Below are 18,784 nucleotides of genomic sequence, written 5' to 3' on the forward strand. Positions count from 1 at the left end.
ATTTACAAGTGAAAAAAACATTGTTCATCGATTGAAGTCATTTCTTTGTTGTTGTAATATTGCAAAAGGATGTGACAGTTTCACCTCTGATAGGGTTAGGGCTGCAGACCACGGCTGACTCAGCAACAGCCTGGTGTTCTATCAAAGCGCTCTCCACCTCATAGGGGCCAATATGGTACCTAAACAACCAACCCAGACATGGTCAACTAAACATTTTCATTCGGTTTCCCAGACTCAGATTGACCTTCTTCATGGACTGAGAAGAACTCAACCATAGTGTATTACCCAGCTGAGAGGTGACGTTATTAGCTCGACCCACAAACCCCAGGTAGCCATCTTCATCCATTACGACCCCAAAGTCCCCAATGTAGCACTCTTCTGTCCGCACAGGGTCACACTGCATAGATGTGTACACAAAAATATTACAACATTAAGTTACAAGGAAACAAACCAAAACTCAATCTCATAATGCTTTTCAGAAAGTTCAAATAGAAAGACCAATCAATCAAATAACCAATCATTACATTTTAGTCATTTAGCAGCTGCTCTTATCCAGAGCAACTTACAGTAGTTAATGCATACATTTCATACATTTTCATTTCATGCATTTCTTTTTGTACTGGCCCCCCGTGGGAATCAAACCCACAACCCTGGCATTGCACACACCATGCTGGCGTTGCAAACACCATGCTCTACCAACTGAGCTACAGGGAAGGCTTAATCATGGGGATATTTAATAAATCCCTATTGGAAGAAAACAGACAGGGAGACCTAGTGGCATCTAGTTGACTTGCAGTGAAGTGGTCCTTCATACCGTGTATTCAATAAAGAGGGAAAAGGTCCCCCTCCACTCCATTGGTCAAGACAGTACCAGCTTCATCTACCACCTGAGATAGGAACACATATGTCGCCAATGTCCGCATTTTGTATAAAAAAAGTGGCAACTTTATTGCATTCCCATTGATTATTTGTTGATGGTTTAGCACACGTCACATGAATGAATGACTTTGATCATCTCCAACACTGTTGCTGTGCTACAGACACACTGGTGGTTGGTCGACTGCACCTACCTGCATATCATACGCTGGTGAAGCCTTCCCGAAAGACCCAGCTTTGATCTTTGTGCCCTTAAAGGTACCTGCTATCAATACCTTGAAGTGAAATGACAGAGTAGCTAAGACACCATCTTTTTGTGCAACATTTTAAAACCTGTCTTGCAGGGCTCTCTAGTGGTAAAATTCAGTGCCTGCAGATCTGAAGTAATACATTTCCTTAAGATGTGCTGACAAAGAGGTAAGGGAATAAGTGTTTTCAGACCATATGGTGTATGAACACACATTCACACAAACACAAACACACACACACACACACACACACACCTCTAGTACAGCATGACTGTTGAAGCGGGGCATTTTATGGATGAAGACACCCAGGGAGCGTAGACACTGCTCCAGGCAGACTTGGCCTAGCATGTATCTGACATGTTCCACAGGACATCCCTCTCCGTCAGGCCCGACCAGTACCTCCACACAGACGAGAGAGGGAGGGAAGGAGGGTGATAGAGACAAACCTCAATTAGGGTTCATTTAAATAGGTTTTAGTCTAAAGCCATTAGTGCCAGTGCAATCTAAGTTCAACCCATGTTATGGTTGGGCTCTGGTTGTGGTTATGTTATGGTTGTGTTGGGTTTTTGGCTGTAGTTAAAGTTATGGTTATGATTATGATGGAGGGACTACCTTCCGTTGACAGTGAGACCTATCCCATAGCTGCTGCGGCTGGGTTGGGTCATCCTAGGTGACCCTGTGGTCCCACTGGTGAAGAAGATGGTCATAGGGTCATATTTGCGAGTCTCCACACACTCATGGTCGCTAGACGCATTTCTATGGCGAGAGAAAGTTGTTATTTTAAGTTGGGACGAAATGCTGAAAGTAACAAGCAATTAAAGGTGTAGAGCTCCATTTTTATGGAATGGTCTGCCTACCCATGTGAGAGACGCAGACTCAGTCTCAACCTTTAAGTCTTTACTGAAGACTTATCTCTTCAGTAGGTCCTATGATTAAGTATAGTCTGGCCCAGGAGTGTGAAGGTGAACGGAAAGGCTGGAGCAACGAACCGCCCTTGCTGTCTCTGCCTTGTCGGTTCCCCTCTTCCCACTGGGATTCTCTGCCTCTAACCCTTTTACAGGGGCTGAGTCACTGACTTACTGGTGTTCTTCCATGCCGTCCATGGGAGGGGTGCGTCACTTGAGTAGGTTGAGCCACTGACGTGGTCTTCCTGTCTGGGTTGGCGCCCCCCAAATTATGGTGGAAAATAAGTATTTGGTCAATAACAAAAGTCTATCTCAATACTTTGTTATATACCCTTTGTTGGCAATGACACAGGTCAAACGTTTTCTGTAAGTCTTCACAAGGTTTTCACACACTGTTGCTGGTATTTTGGTCCCAGCTCTCTGCAGGTCATTCACTAGGTCCCCCCGTGTGGTTCTGGGATTTTTGCTCATCGTTCTTGTGATAATTTTGACCCCACGGGGTGAGATCTTGCGTGGAGCCCCAGATCGAAGGAGATTATCAGTGGTCTTGTATGTCTTCCATTTCATAATAATTGCTCCCACAGTTGATTTCTTCAAACCGAGCTGCTTACCTATTGCAGATTCAGTCTTCCCAGCCTGGTGCAGGTCTACAATTTTGTTTCTGGTGTCCTTTGACAGCTCTTTGGTCTTGGCCATAGTGGAGTTTGGAGTGTGACTGTTTGAGGTTGTGGACAGGTGTCTTTTATACTGATAACAACTTCAAACAGGTGCCATTAATACAGGTAATGAGTGGAGGACAGAGGAGCCTCTTAAAGAAGAAGTTACAGGTCTGTGAGTGCCAGAAATCTTGCTTGTTTGTAGGTGACCAAATACTTATTTTCCACCATAATTTGCAAATAAATTCATAAAAAATCCTACAATGTGATTTTCTGGATTTTTCTTTCTCATTTTGTCTGTCATAGCTGACGTGTACCTACAGGCCTCTCTCATCTTTTTAAGTGGGAGAACTTGCACAATTGGTGGCTGACTAAATACTTTTTTCCCCCAATGTAATATCTGTGCAGAGAGAAAATACAGCAAGATAACTCTCTGCTTTTCATTGGCAGGTTTCACTGGAACTTGGCCAATCTTATAATTGCAAAAGAACATGAAGTTAAGGCCACCAAAATTAGAGAAGACTTGATGAGGAATAAAGTTGCACATAGAAGAGGGTCTTCTTGGAATGGTTTATCCAATTGATCTTAAAAGTATAATTTAAGGTTGAAAAGTCAGGAAAATGAAGCCCCTATAATCGTGTGTTGATTCCAACAGTTTTCCTAATGTAATGGGTACAGTTTTTCCACAAAAAGTTAAAAAGCATCTGGTCTACAGTTAAAAAGCATCTGGTCTACAGTGCGAAAACAAGGTTTTATACATTTTTGCAAATTTATAAAAAATATATAAAACAGAAAAACGTATTCAGATCCTTTGCTATGAGACTTGAAATTGAGCTCAGATGCATCCTGTTTCCATTGATCATCCTTGAGATGTTTCTACAACTTCATTGAAGTCCACCTGTGGTAAATTCAATTGATTGGACATGATTTGGAAAGGAACACTCCTGTCTATATAAGGTCCCACAGTTGACAGTGTAAGTCAGAGCAAAAACCAAGCCATGAGGTCGAAGGAATTGTCCGTAGAGCTCCGAGACAGGATTGTGTCAAGGCACAGATCTGGGGAAGGGAAGCAAAAAATGTCTGCAGAACTTCAGAACACAGTGGCCTCTGCAGAACACAGTGCCTCCATCATTCTTAAATGGAAGAAGTTTGGAACCACCAAGACTCTTCCTAGAGCTGGCCACCTGGCAAAACTGAGCAATCGGGGGAGAAGGGCCTTGGTCAGGGAGGTGACATATACCTCGATGGTCACTCTGACAGAAAGACAACCATCTCTGCAGCACTCCACCACTCTGCAGCACTCCATCAGTCCTTTATGGTAGAGTGACCAGACGGAAACCACTCCTCAGTTAAAGTCACGACAGCCCGCTTGGAGTTTGTCAACAAGCACCTAAAAGACTGTCAGACCATGAGAAACAAGATTCTCTGGTCTGATGAAACCAAGATTGAACTCTGTGGCCTGAATGCCAAGAATCACTTCTGGAGGAAACCTGGCACCACCCCTACAGCATCATGCTGTGCAGATGTTTTTCAGCGGCAGGGACTGGGAGACTAGTCATGACAGAGGGAATGACGAACGGAGCAAAGTACAGAGAGATTCTTGGTGAAAACTTGCTCCAGAGCACTCAGGACCTCAGACTGGGGCGAAGGTTCACCTTCCAACAGGACAACGACCCTAAGCACACAACCAAGACAATGCAGGAGTGACTTCGGGCCAAGTCTCTGAATGTCCTTGAGTTGCCCAGCCAGAGCCCGGACTTTAACACGATTGAACGTCTCTGGAGAGACCTGAAAATAGCTGTGAAGCGACGCTCCCCATCCAACCTGACAGAGCTTCAGAGGATCTGCAGAGAAGAATGGGAGAAACTCCCCAAATACCAGTTTTCCAAGCTTGTAGCGTCATACCCAAGAAGACTCAAGGCTGTAATCGCTGCCAAAGGTGCTTCAACAAAGTACTGAGTGAAGGGTCTGAATACTTATGTAAATGTTATATTTGAGTTAGGTATTTTTGTGGTTTTTGCTAACACTTCTAAAAACCTGTTTTTGCTTTGTCATTATTGGGTGTTGTGTGTAATTGATGAGGGGGAAACATTTTTTGCCATTTTAGAATAAGGCTGAAGTCACAAAATGTGGAAAAAGTAAAGGGGTCTGAATACTTTCCGAAGGCACTGTATCTCTTTGCTTATTTTATTATCAATATATAAAGATAAAGCGACATATGTTAGTCTAGAGATACCCTCAGCCTTGGTTATTAGGACTCTTCCTTTTAAAGATACTGTAAGTCCAACTGTAGCCATCGATTTAGCTTCTTCTTGGGTTAAAATTTAGGAAGACTAGATTTTTTTATCCATAGTAATGGTTATGCCTAAATATGTAAGTTCTTTCAGTGAAATACCACAATATGAGAGTGTCACAGAATCTTTGACAGCCATGAGTTCGCATTTACTAATGTTAAAACAGAATCCTTTTCCAAAGCATTTTGTCACATGGGTCGTCTAAAGGGGACCAAGGCGCAGTGTGTAAAGTGCTCATATTTCCTTTATTAATGATAACACTTAAACAAAATAACAAAAACAACAGCCAACAGTTCCGTCAGGTACATAGACAAAACGGAAAACAACTACCCACACCCACACATGAAAAACAGGCTGCCTAAGTATGGCTTCCAATCAGAGACAACGATAGACAGCTGCCTCTGATTGGAAACCATACCTGGCCAAAACATAGAAAACAAAAACCTAGAAATAGAAATCTAGAAAACCCACAATGAAACAGAAAACCAAAAAACCACCCAAAACACCCCCCTGTTACGCCCTGACCACTCTACTATAGAAAATGACCCCTTACAAGGGTCAGGACGTGATAGTACCCCCCCAAAGTTGCAGACCCTGACTGCACCCAAACAAAACCCAACAAAAACAACCCCAAACACAAAGGGAGGGTAGAGAGGGTGAAAAGTCTATGGCGGCTCTCGTGCTACACCCAGAACCTTCCTCTCCCTCCGATCCTCCAGCAACGGAGGTGGCTCCGGCTCAGGGCGTAACCCCCGTTCCGCCCACAGATCCCTCCGCTTCTGTACCACCGACCTGTGGAACATTAGAGGAATCGGACTGTAGATCATTACCGGAGGCTCTGCGCTGCCGACCACCGCTGGAGGTTCCGACCTACAGGCCGCCGCTGGAGGATCCGGGCTGCAGGCCGCCGCTGAAGGCTCCGGGCTGCAGACCGCCGCTGGAGGCTCTGGGCTGCAGACCGCCGCTGGAGGCTCCGGACTGAAGAGCGTCGCTGGAGGCTCCGGACTGAAGAGCGTCGCTGGAGGCTCCGGACTGAGGAGCGTCGCTGGAGGCTCCGGGCTGAGGAGCGTCGCTGGAGACCGGTGTGCTCAAAGCAGGCACCGGCCGTACTGGGCTATGGGGGCGCACTGGAGGAAGAGTGCGAGGAGCAGGCACAACTGGCTAGGTTGCCTGTCTGTGAAGAGAAGGGTGGGCTGACCGTTGATCTTGCTGCTCTGATTGGATAGAGCGAAGCTGTCTCTGATTGGATAGAGCGAAGCTGTCTGTAGACACTGACCACAACTGCTGACTACAACCATTGACCACAACCACACAACTACTGACCACAACTTCTGAACCACAACTACTGACCACAATCACAAAACTACTGACCACAACTACTGACCAAAACCACACCACTACTGACCACAACCACACAACTACTGACCACAACTACTGACTACAACCATTGACCACAACCACACAACTACTGACCACAACTACTGAACAACAACTACTGACCACAACCACAAACCTACAGACCACTACTAACCACAACTAGCTACTGACCACAACTACACAACTACTGACCACAACCACACAACCACTGACCACAACTACTGACCACACAACTACTGAACCACACAACTACTGACCACAACCGCAAAACTACTGACCACAACTACTGACCACGACTGACCACACAACGACTGACAACACAAGTACTGACCACACAACTACTGACCAGGTCCATACTGTATGGTACAAAGAACCTGGAACACAACCACGCAACTACACAACTACCGACCACACAACTACCGACCACACAGCTACTGACCACACAACTATTGACCACACAACCACTGACCACACAACCACAGACCACACAACCACTGACCACACAACCACTGACCACACAGCTATTGACCACAACTACAGACCACAACTACAGACCACACACCTACTGACCACACACCTACTGACCACACACCTACTGACCACACACCTACTGACCACACAACTACTGACCACACAACCACTGCCCACACAGCTATTGACCACAATTACAGACCACAACTACCGACCACACACCTACTGACCACACACCTACAGACCACACACACCTACAGACCACACACCTACAGACCACACACCTACAGACCACACAGCTACTGACGACACAGCTATTGACCACAACTATTGACCACACAACTACTGACCACAACTATTGGCCACAAATACAGACCACAACTATTGACCACAACTACTGACGACACAGCTATTGACCACAACTATTGACCACAACTATTGACCACAACTACTGACCACACAACTACTGACCACACAACTACTGACCACACAACTATTGGCCACAAATACTGACCACAACTACTACTTTGTTCTGCACTAGTTCTGGTCCAGCTCTGGTCCTGGGCTTAGCCAGCTAGCTTTGGTTCGCACTAGCTCTGGTCTGTACTAAAAATTATAACTACTTAAATGTGCATAAATTAGCATATATTACCAACCAAAAATATGTTTTACTATTGAACCGTTCATGCAAGAGACACTTTACCAACTTTCACATGTTCAGGCTATCCTATCCTATCAATCAATCAATCAATCAATATTTTCATTACCTACTTTTTCAACTATAACCAACCGCCACCATTACTACTGCAGACACTACCACTACTATAACTATAACCAGTCACCACCATTACTACTGTAGACACTACCACTACTATAACTATAACCAACCACCACCATTACTACTGTAGACACTACCACTACTATAACTATAACCAACCACCACCATTACTACTGCAGACATTATCACTACTATAACTTATTTCAAAATCATGCATACTTTAAAACAAGCTATCATACACACCACATATTCTTCAGGAAATGTACTATTCAGTGATCACGGTTAGCCTTAAGAGGTTGTTTATTAGATACACTGTAATTACAGCTAGTTATAAGTAGGTTTACATACAAACCAATTCTACATAGTTCTTCAAATACCCAAAAAATAAATAACCCAAAACATTATAATCATTACATCATCATTCAACTAAAATCAAACAAAATTAACACTGAACGTTTCACAAAAGTAAATGTTGCATCTATTTATCTGAAACCAACAGCATGAAGGATTCAGAGTTGCTTAACTTTCCTAAGAGTGTTGTCCATATGATCCTGCCTTTTATTCCTATCTGACAGAAGATTACTTTGGCTTTCTTCTTTCAGTTTTCACACGCAACAACTGTAGGTTAAACATTTTTGCTATTTATCTGCCCCACAATCCAAAGTAATAAGGTTGATATAGTAGTCTATCAAAGTAATCAGATCAATTAATTTACAACATTTCACTTTGACTATATGTCACTGCCTTTCTTTAAACTTTTTAAACTTCTTCCATTACCACAAACATACTTTTAAAGAAATAAAGCAAGCACCACAAATATACTTGTAAAGTTACCATCTAGTTGTTCTTTAGTTGTTTCATTGATAATTTATTCGACAATGATGGGGTCGTCACACTGTTCAGATTCTGTAACATCAAAAAAACGTATCAAATCAAATTGTATTTGTCACATGCACCGAATACAACATGTGTTGATCTTACAGTGAAATCCTTACTTACAAGCCCTAACCAACAGCGCAGTTAAAAAATACACTGCTCAAAAAAATAAAGGGAACACTTAAACAACACAATGTAACTCCAAGTCAATCACACTTCTGTGAAATCAAACTGTCCACTTAGGAAGCAACACTGATTGACAAAACATTTCACATGCTGTTGCGCAAATGGAATAGACAACAGGTGGAAATTATAGTCAATTAGCAAGACACCCCCAATAAAGGAGTGGTTCTGCAGGTGGGGACCACAGATCACTCCTCAGTTCCTATGCTTCCCGGCTGATGTTTTGGTCACTTTTGAATGCTGGCGGTGCTTTCACTCTAGTGGTAGCATGAGACGGAGTCTACAACCCACACAAGTGGCTCAGGTAGTGCAGCTCATCCAGGATGGCACATCAATGCGAGCTGTGGCAAGAAGGTTTACTGTGTCTGTCAGCGTAGTGTCCAGAGCATGGAGGCGCTACCAGGAGACAGGCCAGTACATCAGGAGACGTGGAGGAGGCCGTAGGAGGGCAACAACCCAGCAGCAGGACCGCTACCTCCGCCTTTGTGCAAGGAGGAGCAGGAGAAGCACTGCCAGAGCCCTGCAAAATGACCTCCAGCAGGCAACAAATGTGCATGTGTCTGCTCAAACGGTCAGAAACAGACACCATGAGGGTGGTATGAGGGCCCGATGTCCACAGGTGGGGGTTGTGCTTACAGCCCAACACCGTGCCGGTCATTTGGCATTTGCCAGAGAACACCAAGATTGGTAAATTCGCCACTGGCGCCCTGTGCTCTTCACAGATGAAACAGGTTCACACTGAGCACGTGACGACGTGACAGAGTCTGGAGACACCGTGGAGAACGTTCCAATTGAGCACATCTGGGACATCATGTCTCGCTCCATCCACCAACGCCACGTTGCACCACAGACTGTGCAGGAGTTGGCGGATGCTTTAGTCCAGGTCTGGGAGGAGATCCCTCAGGAGACCATCCGCCACCTCATCAGGAGCATGCCCAGGCATTGTAGGGAGGTCATACAGGCACATGGAGGCCACACACACTACTGAGCCTCATTTTGACTTGTTTTAAGGACATTACATCAAAGTTGGATCAGCCTGTAGTGTGGTTTTCCACTTTAATTTTGAGTGTGACTCCAAATCCAGACCTCCATGGGTTGATAAATTGGATTTCCATTGATTATTTTTGTGTGATTTTGTTGTCAGCACATTCAACTATGTAAAGAAAAAAGTATTTAATAAGATTATTTATTTCATTCAGATCTAGGATGTGTTGTTTAAGTGTTCCCTTTATTTTTTTGAGCAGTATATATAAAAAATTCAACAAAAAAAGAAGAAGAAAAAGTGACAAACAATTAAAGCAGTAAAATAACAACAGCGAGGCTATATAAAGGGGGTACCGGTAGAGAGTCTTTGACAATTTTTAGGGCCTTCCTCTGACACTGCCTGGTATAGAGGTCCTGGATGACAAGAAGCTTGGCCCCAGTGATGTACTGGGCCGTTCGCAAAACCTTCTGTAGTGCCTTGTGGTCGGAGGCCGAGCAGTTGCCCAACCAGTCAGGATGCTCTCGATGGTGCAGCTGTAGGACCTTTGGAGGATCTGAGGACCCATGCCAAATCTTTTCAGTCTCCTGAGGGGGAATAGATTTTGTGCCCTCTTAACGACTGTCTTGGTGTACTTGGACCATGTTAGTTTGTTGGTGATGTGGACACCAAGGAACTTGAAGCTCTCAACCTGCTCCACTACAGCCCTGTTAATGAGAATGGGGGTGTGCTCAGTCCTCCTTTTCCTGTAGTCCACAATCATCTCCTTTGTCTTGATCACGTTGAGGGAGAGGTTGTTGTCCTGACACCACACGGCCAGGTCTCTGACCTTCTCCCTATAGGCTGTCTCGTTGTTGTCGGTGATCAGGCCTACCACTGTTGTCATCGGCAAACATAATGATGGTGTTGGAGTCGTGCCTGGCCATGCAGTCAAGAGTGAACAGGGAGCACAGGAGGGGACTGAGCATGCACCCCTGGGGAGCCCCGGTGTTGAGGATCAGCATTGTTACCTAAACTTACTCCCTGGAGGTGGCCCATCAGGAAGTCCAGGATCCAGTTGCAGAGGGAGGTGTTTAGTTCCAGGGTCCTTAGCTTAGTGATGAGCTTTGAGGGCACTATGGTGTTGAATGCTGAGCTGTAGTCAATGAATAGCATTCTCACATAGGTGTTCCTTCTGTCCAGGTGGGAAAGGGCAGTGTGGAGTGCAATAGAGATTGCATCATCTGTGGATCTGTTAGGGAGGTATGCAAATTGGAGTGGTTTTAGGGTTTCTGGGATAATGGTGTTGATGTGAGCCATGACCAGCCTTTCAAAGCACTTCATAGCTACAGACGTGAGTGCTACGGGTCGGTAGTCATTTAGGCAGGTTACCTTAGTCCCTGTGCCCAAGAACACTATGGTGGTCTGCTTGAAACCAGTTTGGTATTACAGACTCAGACAGGGAGAGGTTGAAAATGTCAGTGAAGGCACTTGCCAGTTGGTCAGCGCATGCTCGGAGTACACATCCTGGTAATTCATCTGGCCCTGCGGCCTTGTGAATGTTGACCTGTTTAAAAGTCTTACTCACATCGGCTGCAGAGAGCGTGATCACACAGTCGTCCGGAACAGCTGATGCTATCATGCATGTTTCAGTGCTACTTGCCTCAAAGCGAGCATAGAAGTAATTTAGCTCATCTGGTAGGCTCGTGTCACTGGGCAGCTCGCGGCTGTGATTCCCTTTGTAGTCTGCAATAGTTTGCAAGTCCTGCCACATCCGACGAGCATCGGAGCCGGTGTAGTACTGTCAAGGGTGCGTAACTGGTGGCATGGAAGTCAAACGCAGGAGAGCAGAACTTGGTAAATAGCCGGAGCCGTTTAAAGTACGTAACTGCCGGCCTACAAAAATAACAAAACACATGGGCAACAAAACCCGTATCGCACCAGTCACAATAAGCACACATACTTACAATAAACAATTCCCGACAAGGACATGGGGAAACAGAGGGAACACATACAACATGTAATTAGGGAATTGAAACCAGGTGAGTGTGACAACCAGACAAAACAAATGGAACATGAAAAATGGATCGGCGATGGCTTGAAGACCGCGACGTCGACCGCCGAACACCATCCGAACAAGGAGAGGAACCAACTTCGGCAGAAGTCGTGACAGTACCCCGCCCCTTGACGCGGGGCTCAAGGAGTGCACCGACACTGGCCTCGAGGACGAGGAGGACGAGGCGCAGGGCGATCCGGACGGAGACGGTGGAAATCCCGCATCATAGAAGGGTCCAACACGTCCTCCTCCGGAACCCAGCATCTCTCCTCTGGACCGTACCCCTCCCAGTCCATGAGGTATTGAAGGCCCTTTGCCCGACGTCTCGAATCCAGGATGACTGTCAGAACCAGTCATCCACCGCAGGAGCTTCGGTCTGACTCTGATGCCAAGGAGCCAGAACTGGCTGATACCCTAACACACACTGAAAGGGAGAGAGGTTAGTGGAGGAGTGGCAGAATAAGTTCTGGGCCATCTCTGACCACACACCTACTGACCACACACCTAGTGTCAGAGGAAGGCCCTAAAAATTGTGAAATACTCCAGCCACCCAAGTCATAGAATGTTCTCTCTTCTCGCGCATGGCAATTGATACCGATGCACCAAATCTGGAATCAACAGGACCCTGAACAGATTCTACCCCCAAGTCGTAAGATTGCTAAATAGTTACAGTTGAAGTCGGAAGTTTACATACACTAAGGTTGGAGTCATTAAAACTTGTTTTTCAACCACTCCACAAATTTCTTGTTAAAACTATAGCTTTGGCAAGTCGGTTAGGACATCTACTTTGTGCATGACACAAGTAATTTTTCCAACAATTGTTTACAGACAGATTATTTCACTTATAATTCACTGTATCACAATTCCAGTGGGTCAGAAGTTTACATGCAGTAAGTTGACTGTGCATTTAAACAGCTTGGAAAATTCCAGAAAATTATGTCATGCCTTTAGAAGCTTCTGATAGGCTAATTGACATCATTTGAGTCAATTGGAAGTGTACCTGTAGATGTATTTCAAGAACTACCTTCAAACTCAGTGCCTCTTTGCTTGACATCATGGGAAAATCTAAAGAAATCAGCCAAGACCTCAGAAGTCTGGTTCATCCTTGGGAGCAACTTCCAAACACCTGAAGGTACCACGTTCATCTGTACAAACAATAGTACGCAAGTATAAACACCATGGGACCACACTGCTGTCATACCACTCAGGAAGGTGACGTTTTCTGTCTCCTAGAGATGAACGTACTTTGGTGCGAAAAGTGCAAATCAATCCCAGAAAAACAGCAAAGCCCCTTGTGAAGATGCTGGAGGAAACAGGTACAAAATAATCTATATCCACAGTAAAACGAGTCCTATATTGACATAACCTGAAAGGCCGCTCAGCAAGGAAGAAGCCACTGCTCCAAAACCGCCATAAAAAAAGCCAGACTACAGTTTGAAACTGCACATGGGGACAAACATCATACTTTTTGGAGAAATGTCCTCTGGTCGGATGAAACAATAATAGATATGTTTGGCCGTAATGACCATTGGTTTTTTTGGAGGAAAAAGGGGGAGGTTTGCAAGCCAAAGAACACCATCCCAACCGTGAAGCACGGGGGTGGCAGCATCATGTTGTGGGGGAGCTTTGCTGCAGGAGGGACTAGTGCTCTTCACAAAATAGATGGCATCGTGAGGGAGGGAAATTCAGTGGATATATTGAAGCAACATCTCAAGACATCAGTCAGGAAGTTAAAGCTTGGTCGCAAATGGGTCTTTCAAATGGACAATGACTCCAAGCATTCTTCCAAAGTTGTGGCAAAATGGCTTAAGGACAACAAAAACAGGTATTGGAGTGGCCATCACAAAGCCATGACCTCAATCCCATAGAAAATTTGTGGGCAGAACTGAAAACGCATGTGCGAGCAAGAAGGCCTACAAACCTGACTCAGTTACACCAGCTCTGTCAGGAGGAATGGGCCAAAATTCACCCAACTTACTGTGGGAAGCTTGTGGAAGGCCACCCGAAACGTTTGACCCAAGTTTAACAATTTAAAGGCAATGCTACCAAATACTAATTGAGTGTATGTAAACTTCTGTCCCACTGGGAATGTGATGAAAGAAATAAAAGCTGAAATAAATCATTCTCTCTACTATTATTCTGACATTTCACATTCTTAAAATAAAGTGGTGATCCTAACTGACCTAAGACAGGGAATTTTTTCTATGATTAAATGTCAGGAATTGTGAAAAACTGAGTTTAAATGTGTTTGGCTAAGGTGTATGTAAACCTCCGACTTCAACTGTAGATAGTCCGGGTAGCTATTGGTTAACTATCTATCTGTATTGACACTTTTTGCACTAAACTCTTTTGACTCATCACATACGCTTCTGCTACTGTTCATCTATCCTATTGCCCATTCACTTTATTCCTACCTATATGTTCTGCCTCAATTACCTTGTTCCACTGCACATCGACTCGGTACTGGTACCCTGTGTATATAGCAAAGTTATATACACAGTGTCGCAGCGGTTTAATATGGCGCTGCATCTCAGTATTAGAGGCATCACTACAGACACCCTGGTTCAAATCCAGGCTGTATCACAACCGACCGTGATTGGGAGTCTCATCGGGTGGCGCACAATTGGCACAGAATCGTCTGAGTTTGGCCGGTGTAGGTTGTCATTGTAAATAAGAATTTGTTCTTAACTGACATGCCGAGTTAAACTCAATGTGTTCCTTGTGTTATTATTGCTTTTTTTCTCTCAGTATTGTTGGGAAGGGCCCGTAAGGAAGCATTTCACTGTTAGTCTAAACCTGTTGTTTACGAAGCATGTGACAAATTACATTTTATTTTATTTGGTGGTTACTGACTTAATTACATGAGAATGGGCTAAAGTAACAAAATCCTTAAACAAAGCTTTCAGATGTCTGAAATGTATTCACTTTTATTGAAAAAGTATTCATTTCAGCAAACAAAGAAAGGCACACAACTCCAGAGGACAAACATAGGTAGGTGTTTCATAATTATTTATTTTTTGAACTATTGAGTTAGATTCCACAAAGCCTGGTCTCGGCTCCACTAAGTTGGTGAAGTGCTTCCGAAACTTCCTTCACCATGGTGTGGAGATTTGTCCGCTAGACAGACAACTAACTACTTGCATTCCACATTTAAGCAATATCAGAGCTTATTGGGTTAAATGAGCTTATTGGGTTACATTAGCATTTTGAGTTTAGGGGGTGTGTGACAAAATCTATCAATTGAACCACTTTTGCAGTAAAATATTTTACACAACCATTGCACACACATTGTATAAAAGGGAGACATTAATGATGTGAAGAAACATGGTTGTGTTTTGCTCTACCTTGAGTAGGAGTATCTCAAAAATGTGGGGGCCTTGCCACTAGTCTATTTGTCATCAACTCAGCAATGTCACTCACAGTCACAACATACTGGCAGTGACTGGCAGTACATGTCATGCTCCTTTTTATAGAGGAAAGCTATGATGTTTTAATTACTATACATTGTGTATATCATCCCTTGTAGTGAGTGACAGCGTTGTAATGGAGGATCCACCCGACCAAATCTCCAGGCATAAAGACGTGGACTACTGGGATGAGAGATTCAAGACAGAGCAGTCTTTCGTTTCAGTCCCCAAGTTCCAGAATCTACTGGAGCAACACGTCAAGTATGAGAATGCCATCCTTGTGCTTGGTATGTGTTTTGTCCTTACTTGCTCAGCTATAGCTACTTGACATACTTTCTGAAGAAATATTGGGCCTTAGACATATTGCACAAATGTAATATTTGTGTCATCATTTGGCAATGTTGATGAAAAGAGTGGATAGGGACTGTTTGAGTTTTGGCTCTATAGCTAACATGACAGAGCACAAGATGTCACTGTAAGACAACTTTTGAAAATGTCCATGGTCAGGTTGCTCATAATATAATTATCCCAACCCTGCAAGTTCTTCAGCGCCTGATTAGGGAATTCTACACAAGTGGTTGAAAGTAATTTGTGGAGATGTATGAGCAGGTTTTGTAGCTTTTTAGTGCTATGCATCAATTTGAGCTACAAACATTTTCCGTTCAGCACACGTCTTTCACAGATACCGGGAGCAGGCTGATAGCTGTTTTAGCCTACGCTGCCTATTATTTGAATGCAAGTGTTAACATCATGGATTGATTTTTAAAAATAAAATCCTATTATTCTTTGCTATCCTACAGACACCCTACCCAAGCCCATGTGGCTACCTATGCCAGTAGTGAAAACATTTCCTTGTGGAATATTACAGAATGTTTATGCTGACAAAGGTGTTCAACATGGTTGCATTATTTTGATGGAATATCCCTCAGAAAATGGTTTTATAGAGCCCTGAATAATACTATCCCAGTGCAGAGGATTCCAAAGTCAACCTTGCTGATATTTGTTTTTCTCTGGCTTAGTGTTGCACTGTAGTTACAGTGACCATGCATGGGCCTAGGGGGCACTGTTGCTACAGTGGTCTGTTATCACTACGCTACTGTAGGTTCCTTGTATGCACAGCAGCACTCTTGGTTGGGAGGGTGTGATGTTGAAAATGAGCATCAGGAAACGACAGGGGCTTTCTGGACTATGATGGGGGTAAGACCAGTGTCGTCAAGGGACTATGATAGGGTAAGATCAGTGTCGTCAAGAGCTAGGCACCCGGCATGCACTCCTCCATGGAAAACTGTCGTCTTTCACGCAACACTGGGAGAGAAATTTCCCTCAGATCAAACAGGTTCATTTAGATCTGATATCAAATCGCCTCTCTGCTCATACAGAGGTATGGTATTGACTACAGTACTGAGAAAACGTTTGTGAACCCTTTAGGAATTTCTGTATTTCTGCATAATTTTGACCTAAAATGCAATCAGATTTTCATCTAAGTCCTTATAATAGATAAATTGAACCTGATTAAACAATTAAGACAAAAACAAGTTATTTATTGAGCAAATTGATCCAATATTCAATTTCTTTGTGAGAAAAAGTATGCAAACCTATAGCTTGATCAGCTCAATTAAATCAAATCAAATTTTATTTGTCACTTGCGCCGAATACAACATCTTACAGTGAAATGCTTACTTACAAGCCCTTAGCCAAAAATGCAGTTAAGAAAAATGCCTGTTTTTTCTTTGTATTATCTTTTACCAGATCTAATGTGTTATTCTCCTACATTCATTTCACATTTCCACAAACTTCTAAGTGTTTACTATCAAATGGTATCAAGAATATGCATATCCTTGCTACATGTCCTGAGCTACAGGCAGATAGATTTGGATTTGTCATTTTAGGCGAAAATGGGGAAAAAAAGGGTGAGCTCCTTAAGAGGATCAAACTGTCAGTTTCACTTTATCTATTGTTAGGACTTACACAAAAAACTACATAAACGCAAAATGTAAAATGCTGGTGCCATGTTTCATGAGCTGAAATAAAAGATCCCAGATATGTTCCATTTGCTTATTTCTCTCAAATGTTTTGCAAAATTTGTTTACATCCCTGTGAGTGAGCATTTCTCCTTTGCCAAGATAATCCTCCTGGCAGGTGTGGCATATCAAGAAGCTGATTAAACAGCATGATCATTACACAGGTGCACCTTGTGCTGGGACAATAAAAGGTCAATCTAAAATGTTAAGTTTTGTCACACAATGCCACACAATGTCCACCAGAGCTATTTCCAGATAATTGAATGTTAACTTCTTTACCATAAGCTGCCTTCAACGTTGTTTTAGAGAATTTAGCAGTACTTCCAACAGGCCTTACAACCGCAGACCACGTGTAACAATGCCAGCCCAGGACCTCCACATCCAGATTCTTCACCTGCGGGATGGTCTGAGACCAGCCACCCTGACAGCTGATGAAACTGTGGGTGTGCACAACCAAAGAATTTCTGCACAAACTATCAGAAACCGTTTCAGTGAAGCTCATCTGCGTGCTCTTCGTCCTCAGCAGGGCCTTGGCCTGCAGTTCGGCATCGTAACCGACTTCAGTGTGCAAATGCTCACCTTCGATTGCCACTAGCACACTGGAGAAGTGTGCTCTTCATGGAATAATCCTAGGTTCAACTGTACCGGCCAGATGTCAGACAGTATGTATGGCATCGGGTGGGCAAGCGGTTTGCTGGTGTCAATGTTGTGAACAGAGTGCCCCATGGTGGCTGTGGGGTTATGGTATGGGCATGCATAATCTATGGACAATGAACACAATTGCATTTATAGATGGCAATTTGAATGCACAAATATACCGTGAAGAGATCCTGAGGTCCGTTGTCGTGCCATTCATCCGGTGCCATTACCTCATGTTTCACCGAGATGATGCTCGGCCTCATGTCTCAAGGAGCTGTACATGATTCCTGGAATCTGAAAATGTCCCAGTTCTTCCATGGCCTGCATACGGACCAGACATGTTACCCATTGAGCATGTTTGGGATACTCTGGATCGACGTGTACGACAGCGTGTTCCAGTTCCGTCAATATCCAGCAACTTCGCACAATCATTGAAGAGAAGTGGGACAACATTCTACAGGCCCCAATCAACAGCCTGATCAACTCTATGCGAAGGAGATGTGTCACGCTGGTTTTCTCATCCATATCCCTAACTTTTTTTTAAAGGTATCTGTGACCAAGGAATCTGAGGTATCTGTATTCCCAGTCATGTGAAATCCATAGATTAGAGCCTAATACATTTATTTCAACTGACTGATGTCCTTATATGAACTGTAGATCAGTAAAATCTTTGGAATTGCTGCATATTGTGTTTATATTTTTGTCCGGTGTATATAAACTCAGCATAAAAAGAAATGTCCTCTCACTGTCAACTGCGTTTTTGTTCAGCAAACTTAACATGTGTAAATATTTGTATGAACATAACAACATTCAACAACTGAGACATAACCTGAACAAGTTCCACAGACGTGACAAACAGAAATTGAATAATGTGTCCCTGAACAAAGGGGGGTCAAAATCAAAAGAAAACAGTTAGTATCTGTTGTGGCCACCAGCTGGATTAAGTACTGCAGTGCATCTCCTCCTCATTGACTGCACCAGATTAGCCAGTTCTTGCTGTGAGATGTTACCCCGCTCTTCCACAAAGGCACCTGCA

The 18,784-nt window shown here is 43.8% G+C and overlaps 1 protein-coding gene and 1 pseudogene across 1 annotated transcript; one reads left to right on the plus strand and one right to left on the minus strand.

Moving 5' to 3' along the window:
• Positions 1-37: 37 nt before the first annotated feature.
• Positions 38-14,134, minus strand: LOC115169153 (acyl-coenzyme A synthetase ACSM4, mitochondrial-like). Its single transcript, XM_029724656.1, has 6 exons — positions 14,118-14,134; positions 1,737-1,880; positions 1,471-1,523; positions 885-887; positions 324-378; positions 38-179 (listed from the first exon to the last, which is right to left on the minus strand). Exons 1-6 carry the CDS (start codon positions 14,132-14,134, stop codon positions 38-40), a joined length of 414 nt encoding a protein of 137 aa, XP_029580516.1.
• Positions 14,135-15,224: 1,090 nt separating this feature from the next.
• Positions 15,225-18,784, plus strand: part of LOC115169343 (EEF1A lysine methyltransferase 4-like) — a 140,233-nt pseudogene continuing 136,673 nt past the window's right edge.

The sequence above is a fragment of the Salmo trutta genome, chromosome 31, assembly GCF_901001165.1.
Source record: "Salmo trutta chromosome 31, fSalTru1.1, whole genome shotgun sequence".
NCBI lineage: Eukaryota > Metazoa > Chordata > Actinopteri > Salmoniformes > Salmonidae > Salmo > Salmo trutta.

Coding starts and splice junctions, on each gene's coding strand:
- LOC115169153 (XM_029724656.1), bottom strand. Junction 1,524..1,736: donor GGTCTCACTGTCAACGGAAG/GTAGTCCCTCCA, acceptor GTCTGTGTGGAG/GTACTGGTCGGGCCTGACGG. Junction 180..323: donor GATGAAGATGGCTACCTGGG/GTTTGTGGGTCG, acceptor TTGGTTGTTTAG/GTACCATATTGGCCCCTATG.